The sequence below is a fragment of the Aquila chrysaetos genome (assembly GCF_900496995.4).
Source record: "Aquila chrysaetos chrysaetos chromosome W unlocalized genomic scaffold, bAquChr1.4 W_unloc_2, whole genome shotgun sequence".
Taxonomy (NCBI): domain Eukaryota; kingdom Metazoa; phylum Chordata; class Aves; order Accipitriformes; family Accipitridae; genus Aquila; species Aquila chrysaetos.
Genome location: NW_024470322.1, coordinates 3,047,875 through 3,060,737, shown reverse-complemented (window position 1 = coordinate 3,060,737; position 12,863 = coordinate 3,047,875). Strand labels below are relative to the sequence as shown.

At 37.2% G+C, this 12,863-nt stretch overlaps 1 protein-coding gene across 4 annotated transcripts in view; it reads left to right on the top strand.

Annotated features, from left to right (window-relative positions):
• Nucleotides 1-12,863, top strand: part of LOC121232945 (tyrosine-protein kinase Fer-like) — a 216,201-nt gene that overhangs the window by 91,145 nt on the left and 112,193 nt on the right. For all 4 annotated transcript variants that reach the window (XR_005931770.1, XM_041121461.1, XM_041121462.1 and 1 more), the window contains 2 exons: nt 2,451-2,654; nt 5,692-5,814. Coding sequence is in view for 3 of the 4 variants with exons in the window: in XM_041121461.1 (XP_040977395.1) it covers nt 2,451-2,654; nt 5,692-5,814 (327 nt within the window). In the remaining variant the exon portion in view is untranslated. The remainder of the gene's footprint in view (nt 1-2,450; nt 2,655-5,691; nt 5,815-12,863) is intronic.

Here is a 12,863-nt window from a genome sequence, read left to right as displayed (position 1 = left end):
TCAATGGCAGGATGGGGCTGGGCAAGATCTTGGGAGGGGACATAACCAGGACAGCTGACCTAAACTAACCAAACAGATATTCCATACCATATGACGTCAGCTCAGATCTAAAAGCTAAGTAAAGGGAGACGGAAGGGGGGCATTTTTTGTCTTCCGGAGCAACCACCACGCGTACTGAAGCCCTGCTTCCCAGAAAGTGGCCAGACATCGCCTGCTGATGGGAAGTAGAGAATAACATCATTGGTTTTTCTTTGCTTTCACTTTATTAAACTGTCCTTATCTTGACCCATGAGCCTTTTGTTATATTTTCTCTCCCCTGTCCAGCTGAGAAGGGGGAGTGATAGATCGGCTTTGGTGGGCACCTGGCGCCCAGCCAGGGTCAACCCACCACACCTCTCTGGCAACCTGTTCCAGTATTTGACCACTCTCACGCTAAAAATGTGTTTTCTTGTGTTCAGATGGAATTTCATTTGTTTAAATTTGTGCTCATTGACTCTCGTCCTGTTACTGGGCACTACTGAGAAGAGTTCTTCATTCCCTCCCATCTGGTATTTATACACAGTGATAAAATTCCCCCTCTGAGCCTTCTCTTCTCCATGCTAAACTGTCACAGCTCAGCCACTTCTCATATGAAAGATGCTCCAATCCCTTAATCATCTTTGTGGCTGTTCGCTGGACTCTCTCCAGTATGTCCATGTCTCTCTTGTACTTGGGAGCCCAGAACTGGACACAGGACTCCAGGTGTGGCCTCAACAGTGCTGGGTAGAGAGGAAGGATCACCTCCCTCAACCTGCTGGTAACGCTCTTCCTAATCCAGGCCAGGAGGCTGTTGGCCTTCTTTGCTGCAAGGGTGCATTACTGGCTCATGGTCAGCTTGGTGTCCACTGGGACCCTCTTCTTGGGGGGAAGGTGCTTCTCTGCAGAGCTGCTTTCCAGCCAGTCAGCCCCCAGCCTGTACTGGTGCCTGGGGTTATTCCTCCCCAGGTGCAGGACTTTGCACTTCCCCTTGTTGAACTGTATGAGATTCTTCTCTGTCCATTTCTCCAGCCTGTCCAGGTCCTTCTGAATGGCATCACAACCATCTGGTGTATCAGCCACTCCTCCCAGCTTTGCATTGTTTACAAACTTGCTGAGGGTGCACTCTGTCCCAGCGTACAGGTCACTAATGAAGAGGTTAAACAGTATTGGCCTCAGTATCAAACCCTGGGGTACACCACTAGCGACTTGCCTCCAACTGCACTTTGTGCCACTGATCACAACCCTCTGAAGTCCTGTGTGGGCTTCCTTTCTGGGCTCTACTTGTTCCTTCTCTGAGCGTTTGAAGTTCTTCCTAGTGTTATTTTTTGTTAGATAAGTCATCTTAACCTGAACAACTCCTCAGGGAGACCTTAAATGTGCAGGTGGCCTCTAGTCTGCCCAGATTTACATTGTGTCAAATTTTTCTCTTGCATGCATCAGTGGGATGTTTCTGTTCTCTTTCCCAATCCTATATGGCAGAAATATCATCCTTGATGATATGAAGAAGAAAAACCTTGTTTCATCTGGGTAGATCAGTAGCTGAGATCCATTCGGAATTGTAGGTTTCATTTGTATCTGTTTGATAGGGCTTTATTGACGATTCAGTTTTCATTCTGTTATCTAAAATGCAGTTCAATAGGTTTTTCTGGGACATGTTCAGATATGTTTTCAACTCATGATGCAATATGGAGTCTATTATTTTATTCAGAGATTTATCACTCTAGCAGTGAGAATTTGTATGAGTTCTGGCATGATTTTGAATGACATAGAGCCTAAGGAAGGGCTTCTCAGTCTAGTCATAACAAATAAATCTGAAGTAGTCATCGAAAAAAAATGTTTTTCTAAGTGTTTTCTTAAACAATGTAAGCTTGTTTAATATGTGAGGTTATAGGTTAAAACTCATTACCTTCCATTTATAAGCAATGAAAATAGTATCTTAGAATCTTTGTGCCTTCAGAAACTGTATGTAAGTTCATAAGCACAATATGCCCAAGTGCCTATTCTCTGTTATGGTGTAAATGCTAGGAAGAAAATGGCTCTTAGAATTATTAATTGATTTGGAATGGGATTTTTAAATTCTATGAAAATAATTTAGCCAATACAAATACTTTTGAAAACTCAATTTCTTACGTTCTTATGTTGCAGAAATTTGTCTCTGGATAAAGACATGCTTAATTTTGAACTGTTGTTAATAGCATGTCAGAATGTGTGAGAAAGGCTGATAGCTTGGTCAGTATTTTTTTAAGCAATAGAAAAAAAGGTGATCAGTATGCCTTTAGTGTAAATAAATAGCCTTAATTTTGTTTGTTAATAGAAATATGCAATTTAGATACAGAAATAGAAATTATTGTTGTTTATCATGCTTTTCATGGAAAACTAAACTCTAAAAATGTACTGTTATAGTAACATTTTTCTTTGATATTTTTTCCAAGTTCTTTGATGTAATATCAGCTACTGAGAAACCATTGGCAGAGCAAGACTGGTATCATGGTGCAATTCCAAGAATAGAAGCCCAGGAGCTGTTAAAACAGCAAGGAGACTTCTTGGTGCGAGAGAGCCATGGGAAACCTGGTGAATATGTCCTTTCTGTGTTTTCAGATGGACAACGGAGACACTTTATCATACAATATGCTGATGTACGTCTCTGATATAGTACTAAATATTCAGTGTTAGGAAGTTAATTATTTCAGCTAAACAATTTAGGATCTACATAATTTACTATGACACATAGATTTAGCCTTTATATGAAAATATGAAAGCTGTTGGAAATATTTCCATCAGTGCTCAAATTGGAGGAAAAGGTAATTTTTGGGAATAAAAGAAAAATATGAAGTATGAGGCTATTCTACATCTTTTAGCCTATGTTGAAAAACCAAGATATTTCTGTAAATGTTTTTAAATCCAGAACTTATTACTACTAATTTATGCATGTACATTTATTTATTTTTAAACCTATTTTCACAGTTGGTGCTTATTAGGCTACTTTTAATTCAGATTATAAAGATTCCATTGAATCTTCCCAAAAAATGGAAACATTCACTTAGGAGAAAATATTCTGTGCTGTTTTGTATATAGCTGGGAATTGAAGTCCATGCTGCTTTGGAGATACATGTGTTCTTTTTAGCCTTGTGGATGTTGTTTTGTTCAGCAGAACAAAAATGCTTGTGAATATTACATAGCATGTATGCTTCTGAGTAAAGACCAAAATTGATCCCTTTGTTTCTCTAACTTAGGAAAAACTGGTCATTTTAAACTACATTAATATTTATTTGCTTTCACCCAATGTATTACTTTTTATTTTTAATGCATTTCTTGGTTTTATTTATATATGTATTTTTCTTTTTACCTTTCAGAATTTCAAACTCATTCAAAATAAGATAGTGCTCATAACATTACTAGAAATGCTTCTAGTTCTTTACTCTGTGAATATAGGTACAATATACCAGCAAATCAGTCTCAGTTTTGATTCAGCAATACTGACAAAACATACTTCAGTCTGATACAATAAAATCTCCCAAACATCAGTCAAACTATACAGACAAATTTACAAATTTGGTAGCATAACTATGTTTACACTATGTTTCCCGGTCTAAATCCCCAGCTGATGCAGCATACCTGGGGAATTCAGTATTGTGTTGCTGGTTTGTTTTTTTTTTATGAGGAGTAGTGGTATTGTTCAAACTTCATAGAAGTTGGAAGGTTTTTATAGGGTCAATATGGACACTGGTCTGTCTGGGGTTTTTGTTAATTTTCACCCCACAGCTTTCCTTTTAGGATTTAACAATTGACAAAAAGTCAGTGTTTAGTTTATTTTATTTTTATGACCTTAAAGTATTTTGGTGTATCGGAGTGCTGAATGAGAAAATAAGAGCAATAAAACTACCTATACCTAGATACACACAGTCTTATAAGATCCTTGGAGCTCTGATCCTTACTCAGCAGAATTAAATGCATGTTATGTGCTTAGTGTGACTGAAATAATTTTGTGTAAATGATTGTATGTCATACTCCAGTGGGGCTTCAAAAAATGTAGACTGGGACTGGGCTTTGAAGTCAGTTAAAATAGAGATTTTTTTTATAAGTATTACTTTGAGGCTACCCTTACCTGTAATCTGACACTTTTTAATATCCACTTTTCCAAGAAAAATTTACAGAACTGTAAATAAATTCCCATAATTTCACTACTTTCTCTTAGGTGTTATATTAGAAATGTAAGATTGATACTGTTTAATATTGCACAATCCAAACATTATCAGGTCACTAGATCTCTCTGCTTGTACATTTAGTAATAGCACCTTATGTTCATCCGCTCTTGGGATTAATTTGTGGGAGATTTTCTTGACAATCATGGAAGTTAAAACCTTTTTTTCTTAAAGAAATGCAAGACTCCTTATGCACTCTTATGGGTTGAATGATCTACATTTACTGTGAAAAAAAAGCTTTAATTTTTTTTAAAAAAAGCTTATTAACCCTAAAAAGCATTTAATAAGTGGTGGGATTGTTATGGCCATATGACAAGAGTGACTGGATTCATTAACATCTTGGTAGGGAAGTTTGCTGAGAGTAAAGTGTAAGAATTTTTTTTTTCACATTGGTATAAATAGTGTTGAATCAGCTCTCTGTGACTGGTCAAATCACACTCTTGCATCACTGACAGGTTTAGTCCCCATTGGCCTTAAATTTTCTTCTGAGTCAAAGACTACAGAGCAGAAGTACAATATATACCTGTTTTAACGGTAGTCCTTTAATTGCATAAGTATTCTTTCTAGTTTTGCAAATATTTTTAAGTGCTAATCCCAATAAAAGTATTTGCATGATAAATCAGTTCATCCTTCAGTTTTAAGCATCAAAATTCATTGCTGTCACTGAGGGCTACTCTGTTTTTCACTGTTCCTCTTTGAGGCTATGCTATTTTCAAACTGTTGTTTGTTAGTGATTTTAATCAGGATCCCATGTAAATACACAGCATAAAAGAATGTTGTCTGCCCTGAAGGTAAGTAAGCTTAAATAGCAGCAGATGAGTGCAAGGCTGGGTCTGGTATGAGGAAATGTTATGCAGTACTGGTTATTGTGCTAGGCAGACTCTCGGGACATGAGTACCCTAACCATGCTAAAGTTCATCAGAACAGATATTTGAAGGAGGTTGTTTGAAAGGAACGGAGACTAGTGTTACTGGGCAAGCAAAGCTGAGTCAGTATTAATTAGTGAATGATATTAGGGGAATAAACCACAAGTATTTTAGACTGTGAAAGCATGTTTACAATAGAGAACCAGTAATAAGATAAAAATAAGTGACGTGACCAAGCTCTCTTTACTAATAGTGATAAAACATTACAGGAAATGGATGTGTTTATTTCTAACGAAGAGAAACTTGGTATAATGCATTCTGCAAAGAATTTAACTGTAAGTGTTAGAAAAAAAATAAATCTGCATGGCAGTGGTAGAGGTTTTCATTGCCCAGTTTTGTAAATGAACCTGAATCACTATCTATGCTTTTTTTTTTTATTGTGGTAGAAGTGTTATTAAATTGATTAGGATAGAGTTTTAATTCTGTGAAAGCAAACTTTTCTTTATTTTGTTACTAGTGATGAAAGCTTGGTAATGTTCTTTTACAGTTTCTTCTTTGAAATTTTGGTTGTACAGAAACAATTATTTCCTTTTACTTCCATACAGAACCAGTATCGTTTTGAAGGAACTGGGTTTCCAACTATTCCTCAGCTCATAGACCATCATTACACAACAAAGCAAATTATTACAAAGAAATCAGGTGTTGTTCTGCTGAATCCTGTTGTTAAGGTAACACATGCATTCCAAGAATTCTATTAAACTGAAAGTATTTCGGGGTTTGTATTATCATTTAACATATGTTCCTTGTGATGACGAGTGGTAATATTAAGTAGGTTGTAGAATATTTGTATATGCTATTAAGTCAATAATTTGAGTACTGGAACTATCTCAGTTGCTGGCTTCTAGACAGAAGACACTGCAGTTTTCTTTAGTGTTTATTTCAGCATGCAAATTCATGGAAGATTTTTTGTTCTTGCTCACTGTTCTGTGAATCTCCATTCTTTTTCTGAATGTTTTCAGCCTTCTCTACTCTGCCCAATGCATTCCTCTAAAATAACACTCCATCCTGATTTATATAATAAATAATTGCCATCCTGAAAGAATGGCATTCAGAGTCTCCCAAAACATCCTTGTACTTCTTTTTTTTCTTTTCTCTGCTTTTGAGTGTCCCGTTTGGATTCCACTATGGACTATGTAACTGAAAATATTAGTTCATTGTCCATAACATTGTAATGAAGAAGTTGTCTGAATAAAAATGGTTTTCTTTAAGTGGTAAAATTCTCAAATCACAGTTTCATCTCTGTTTTAGATCTCATATATAAGGTACTGATATAGACATGGAAACAGGTACTGTCCCACCAGCATCATTGCAAATTTGAAATAAAACCTTTTAATCTGTAAGCCACTTCAGAATGTCTTTCAGAATAGAAACAAAAAGGGATATTAAAATATATCACCATTTAGAAAGCTTAACAGTCTCCTTGCATTCTTCCAGTAGTTTTGTGGTTAGTATTTACTCAGTTGATATTTCATTCATAAACCAACTCTTTTCAACTTAATCTTTCTGTTTTAACTATGAGTTAGCCATTTGTTCTTAATGAAAAAAAATTGACTGGTTTCAAGCACACTTAAGGCACATTTTACATTCTACAAAATTTTAGAAAGCATAACATTATAATTCAGAGTTAGTTTCCTTCTCCAAAATCCTAGTTCTTTTCCTCTAATAATCCTAAGAAATTAAAGCATATTTCTGTTATTCTCAAAATTAATGTATTTTAATGCTTACCTGTGCTTGCTTTAATAATAATTGAAAAATAAAAAAGAGCAAGAGTTAGCTGTTAAAATGAAAGCCTTTTTTTCTTCATAGCTTTCAACATCTATATACTTATTCTCTATATTGCATACATGTTCAACATGTTTTTCTGGACACTTGCTAGCTTTAGTAAATGTATATGGACAATTTTGATCAAATCAAAAATGAAAGTTATTTCTTCTAGGTAACTCTCAAAACTTGAATGACCTTTGCTTTTTGTCTGCTTTGATTATAAAGATATTGAAAATTTATTACATCTTATATGAGTTGTACACTGTGGTCTATTTGTGAAGTGCATTTATTCTGCTTATTAGTGCATTTATTCTGCTTATTTCCTGGGGAATTTCAACATTTATTGAAGTTGAAATGTAGGGAGGTTTTTTAGGTCTTAATTGATACATATTTTCTCTATTATATATAATTTTTAATTTTAAAGAGTGGGGCTTTGCAAATACTCATTTTTGGTTAATGTCTTGCTGATTGCAAAACTGATATTTTATTTACTGAACATAATATATTGTTTCAAGTTCATTATTGAATATATGGGAAAGCTTAGGATTTTATCTTTGATATGCAAATAATTATATTTTGATATAAACTGTTTGTTGCGTTAAAGGGTAAAGAAGTTTGGCAGAAAATAAACCCCCTTGCGTTCCAGCTTATCCTCAGATGTCAGAGGGGCTGGGGGCAGCTAGGTTTAGATTCTGAGTGATGTCCAATTCAATGCTATAAGTCCGGTCGCATTCAATATGCTGAACTATCACGATGACAGATGCACTTAATAGCATACTGCACTCTCAGCTTAGCTGCGTTCAATGCACGAGAATTACCAGACTTAGGGAGTTTGGTTGTGTTAAATGAACTATCACAATTAGATTAATGAGCAGCGCAATTTATTAAAGGAACAGTACAGGTTCTTTTGGATTGCCAGTGATAAATACACTGTATGCAAAGCACGTGCAAATAATAATACAGTCGAGTACAAGCACACTAAATTATGGAAAAACTCTATAGAGATTTCCAAGTTTCCTGGGGAAGCGCTTGGTATAACCGAGGGTTCGAATCTTACCCAATAGGCGTCCCTATGGGGGGGAAGAGAGGTTCAGCCCATTGACTGATCCCAGAAGTCAGCGATGTCCTCCCGACTTGTCTATGATGGTATCTTCCCTAACATTCCTCCTCTCTTAAGCCCTTTTATATTTTCTTATTTTTTAGGTGGAGCTTGAGTGACTCTAGTCATACATACCTTTACTATGACTGGTATAAAGTTCTCTCGCTTTGCTTTTAAAGGTACATGCTAGGGAAAACTCAGTGAGGGGTGGTTGCACCTTGAAGGCGGGTAGCCTTTGGGATGGAGGTGTGTTTTGGTATTATAATGAGATTATAATAAGCAAAGTTCACCCAGAGAACATGATTTAGCATGTCACTACTCCAGAACTGGGCACTTATGATATAAATCAGATGTAAGGCCATAGCGTTGACAGAACCCTATTGTTTCACCTCCTTGCTTCAGTGGATTCAATGCAGGGACCTTCCATTCTTGTTCCAGTAGTTCCAGTTCCCCATCCCTGCAGTGATATCACAGAGCCTGGCCGCAGCGTCTCCACTCCGCTCCACCCTCCGTGTTGTTTCTCAGAGTCAGCATACCATGCTCCCCTGGTGTCGCTAACATCTAAGGTTGCAGGTTATGTTGCTTAGGGAATTATTATGGAACAGATTTCTTGCATATCCACTGCATTCCACCCTGGAGGTTTACCTTCCCTTAAGGGGACACACACACACCCCCCTATCAATAAGTCACCTCCAGCAATCATTCCACACTGTTTAAGCTAAAGATAAAAGGCTGTCAAACCAAAAATGAAATCTTTTTATGTCTGTTTGCAAATTCCTTTTATAATACTATAATTATTTTTAAAAATTAATGCTTTGTCTGTTTCCTGGCTTTTTTTCTGGCTTTGTATAATATACATATTACTGCAGAGCTTTCAGTGTATAAAAGCAGTTTTCAATGTATAAAAGCCTGTGAGAACAGCCCTATTTTAACAAATGTAAAATGATAATGTAGTATGTTACTACATGCTAAATGATAACAGAATTTATTCTTAGTTATTCTGTTTGTTAAACGGGCCTGGAAAACATAATTTCTTCGTTCTCTGTTGTTTACTTGGAATGCAAGGAACTTTCATATTCTTAACATTTTGTTTCATTTTGGTAATTTGTTTTTAATAAAGTTATGTTTTATTTATACATAGTTTTATGTAACTATGTATAGTCAAAGAATTGTTCTAGTACATACACTATTGGTAAAATATGGTCCCAGATCAGTTTCTTGAACATTTCTGCATTACTTTACTTGAGCTCATGTCCTTTGAGGTATAAATGCACTTATGAATAGTTTAAAATCCCTCGGTGATAACCAATCCTTATATGACATAAAAACTGTACAGACACGTATGATTTTGTGTGGCAGGTCTTTTCATGTCTGAAATCCATACCACTACAAATGCATCCATCATATCATAACCTCCTTACAAAACGGACTGAGGGCCATTGAGTTAGTTTCAGTATTAACTTAAACTAGAGCAAATTTTAGTACTGAGGGTGATGCTAGTCTTCTGTCTTATAACCAGGTGGTAATTGCTTGCAGTTGTAGTGATGAAGTACTTTCATTACTCAGGTTTTCCCAAGTGCTGCAAATAATCATCATCCATCCATAAAATCCCATCACACAGGTTCTATATTTGGTGATATGACTTCCTTTGTGGTGATGTGCTTCAGTGTTAATAGTCAAGAGTAATTTCTTTAGGGTTCATGAATTTTTCAACTTTCATCAGGTTACATGAAGTAACAGAAAGGATGTCTATGATATTATTGATGGTTAGTGCTAAAAAGAATACTGAGTGCTAGGAAACTTTATGGTTTTAGTATATTTGTAACACATAAATTGTATGTTTGCTTTTAAAAAATTAAGAATTATGATCTTGAGTGTCTAATAGCTACTTATACCATGTGTAAACTAAAAACAATATATAATGCACTTTAAATGCTTCATGACCAGCAGTTTGAACCAAATAAGAAATTGAAAGTGTGTTAGCTAAATATTTTTAATTGGTTTAGAGCAGTTGTTTTAAAAATGTTTTAACTGTCGTAGATCTTTGCAACAACTTTTTTTTCTGACTTATGTTTTTTTGTTCTCCCATCTGATCAAAATGAGTTCTGGAAAAATGTACTTCAGAATTAAGAAAAAAGTGTGTTGTGAGCTTTCCTTTTTAATTTTCAGCCTTCATGAGTTTTGCAAGTTAAAAGTTATTGTATCTGATCATAAGAGAAATTATTTATTAGTAACTGGGGTTCTTCTCAGTGTGCTATCCATATTTGTATTCCATTGTATCTGCACAAGTTCATCAAATGGCTGAAAAAATAATCTACCAGTAAATGTGGTTATTTGTATACTGCTTATTTGTATACCCATTGCACTGCGAATAATTTCAAAGTGAGCAGTTCAGTCAGAAATAGCTCTTGGATTCCTAAATAAATAGCCACTATTGATCAAACAAAACAAGTTCTTTCATAAGTATCTACAGTAATATAGCATTTGTTACAGATGTGTGTGGATCTCCAGGAGCTATCTTGCAGTTGCCAAAACTACATTCCTCTTTAAGGATTTCTTCCACTCTAATGCAGTTAACTTTCTTGGCAGTTCATCACTGAGATATATTATTCTACAAGATCAATCCACAAAAGAATTAAACTTCTTTGGTGAAGTCCACTGTCTTCTGACACTTCAGCTCTGGAGGAGCAAAGGATAAGCTCAGAAGCAGCTGCAAACTTACAAGGACAGGGCTTTTTTCTTGCATCAAATATATGTATCAAATGTATGTAGTAGTGCCTGAATTCTCAAGAAGCTGAATCTGAGAGAGTATTTAAATGTTGATTAAGAAGTAATTCAGTGACCACATGTGGTGGGTTGACATTGGCTGGCTACCAGGTGCCCAGCAAGCCGCTCTCTCACTCCGACTCCTCAGCAGGACAGGGGGAGAAAATAAGATTAAAAACTTGTGGGTCAAGATAAAGGCGGTTTAATGAAAGCAAGCAAAGGCAGCGTGTGGAAGCAAAGCAAAGCAAAAAGATTTATTCTCTACTTCCCATTAGCAGGCAATGTCCAGCCACTTCCTGGGAAGTAGGGCCTCAGTACATGTAGCGGTTGTTTCAGAAAATAAATGCCTTAATAACGAATGCCCCCCACCTCCTCCTTTCTCTTAGCTTTTATTGCTGAGCATGACATCATATTGTATGGAATATTGCTTTGGTCAGTTTGGGTCAGCTGTCCTAGCTATGTCTCCTCCCACCCCAGCCTACTGGCCTCTGGGGTCAGGGGGAGTTGGAGAGACAGCCTTGATGCTGTGGGAGCACTGCTCAGCAGTAGCCAGAACATTGGTGTGTTATCATCACTGTTCTAACTGCAAATGCAAAGCACAGCACTATGAGGGCTGCTATGAGGAAAGTTAATTCCATCCCAGCCAGACCCAATACAATCTCCAACCCTTATTCCATACTGTTTGTGTCATGCTGAGGTCCCACATTAACTGATACATTTATATATCTTCTGACCATCCCCTTGTATCTCTTTCTCATTCCTGAAATCCCCTCTTACCAACACTTACAACTTATACTACATACTTTATACCCAACATATGGATTTATACATTCTCATTAACTACTATCCTCTGTCCCTTAACATATAGATAGATATTATTTTCCCATTTCATGGGTTTCTGCCACTCCCCTGCAAAATACCCATAAGAACAGGCTATGACTTGGGTCCCATCTGTCAAGGTGGTTGCTCAGGACAGGAGAAGCAGTGTGACTGATTGTTAGGTGCCAACACCAGCTTGGTTTGGGTTACTGCTGAACTCACCTAGTTCTTTGCAAAGATCATTCTGTCAGTTCAAGTGGTTCCTGCTGCATTACTTCCTACAACATACAACTCACATCACAGATTATTTTTCCCCCAAGGTTAAATCTCCTTGAGGAACACACCGGGTCTCCCCATCCTTCCGCATTACCCACCAAGTACACCCAAAGCCCTGAGTGAAGACAAACCCACAAATGGACTTGCCTTTTCCCAAGGGAGGAGCAATCCACACCACCTTCCCCAGCCACTTCCCTATGTACGCTACAGGGACCTTCTCTCCTCCCACAGTGTGTAGGGGTTTTGTTTGGGCAGTACTGGGATGGTTAGCAGATCCTCTGGTGTTAACTAGCCAAGTGGCTTCTGCTAAATTTATATCCCAGTGCTTCCATGCCCCATTGCCCAGCGCTCTCAACATAGTCTTTAACAGTCCATTATATCTCTCAATCTTTCTGGAGGCTTGTGAGTGATAGGGGATGTGATACACCCAATCCATGCCATGTTTCATTGCCCAGGAGTCTATGAGGAAATGAGTCCCATTGTCTGATTCAGTTCTTTCTGCGGTGCCATGTTGCCATAGAACTTGCCTTTTACAGCCCAGGATGGTGTTTTGGGCAGTGGCATGGTCAACAGTGTATGTTTCCAGCCACCTGGTAGTCGTTTCCACCATGGTGAGTATGTAGCACTTGCCTTGGGTTTGTGGCAGTGGTCCAATATAGTCAATTTGTCAGGCCTTGCCATATCAAAAACACAGCCACCGCCCTCTATTGCAGGAAGACTTTACTTGCATGGCTCGCTAGAGTGCGGTGCATGTTTCACATTCATGGGTGAGCCATGTGATGGCCTTCATGGTCAGGGCTTGTCGCGGGGGGATTTAAAGAGAGAGAGAGAGAGAGAAATGAGGGTTTTGGATTGTTTAAAAGATCACCTCCAACTGTATTAGCAATAGAAAAATTATTTAATAGAAACTTGTATAAAAGTGCAACTTCACAGAATTCGATGGCAAGGTTCACTCTATTACTTAGTACATGGATGAAATGCACACAGTAAAAT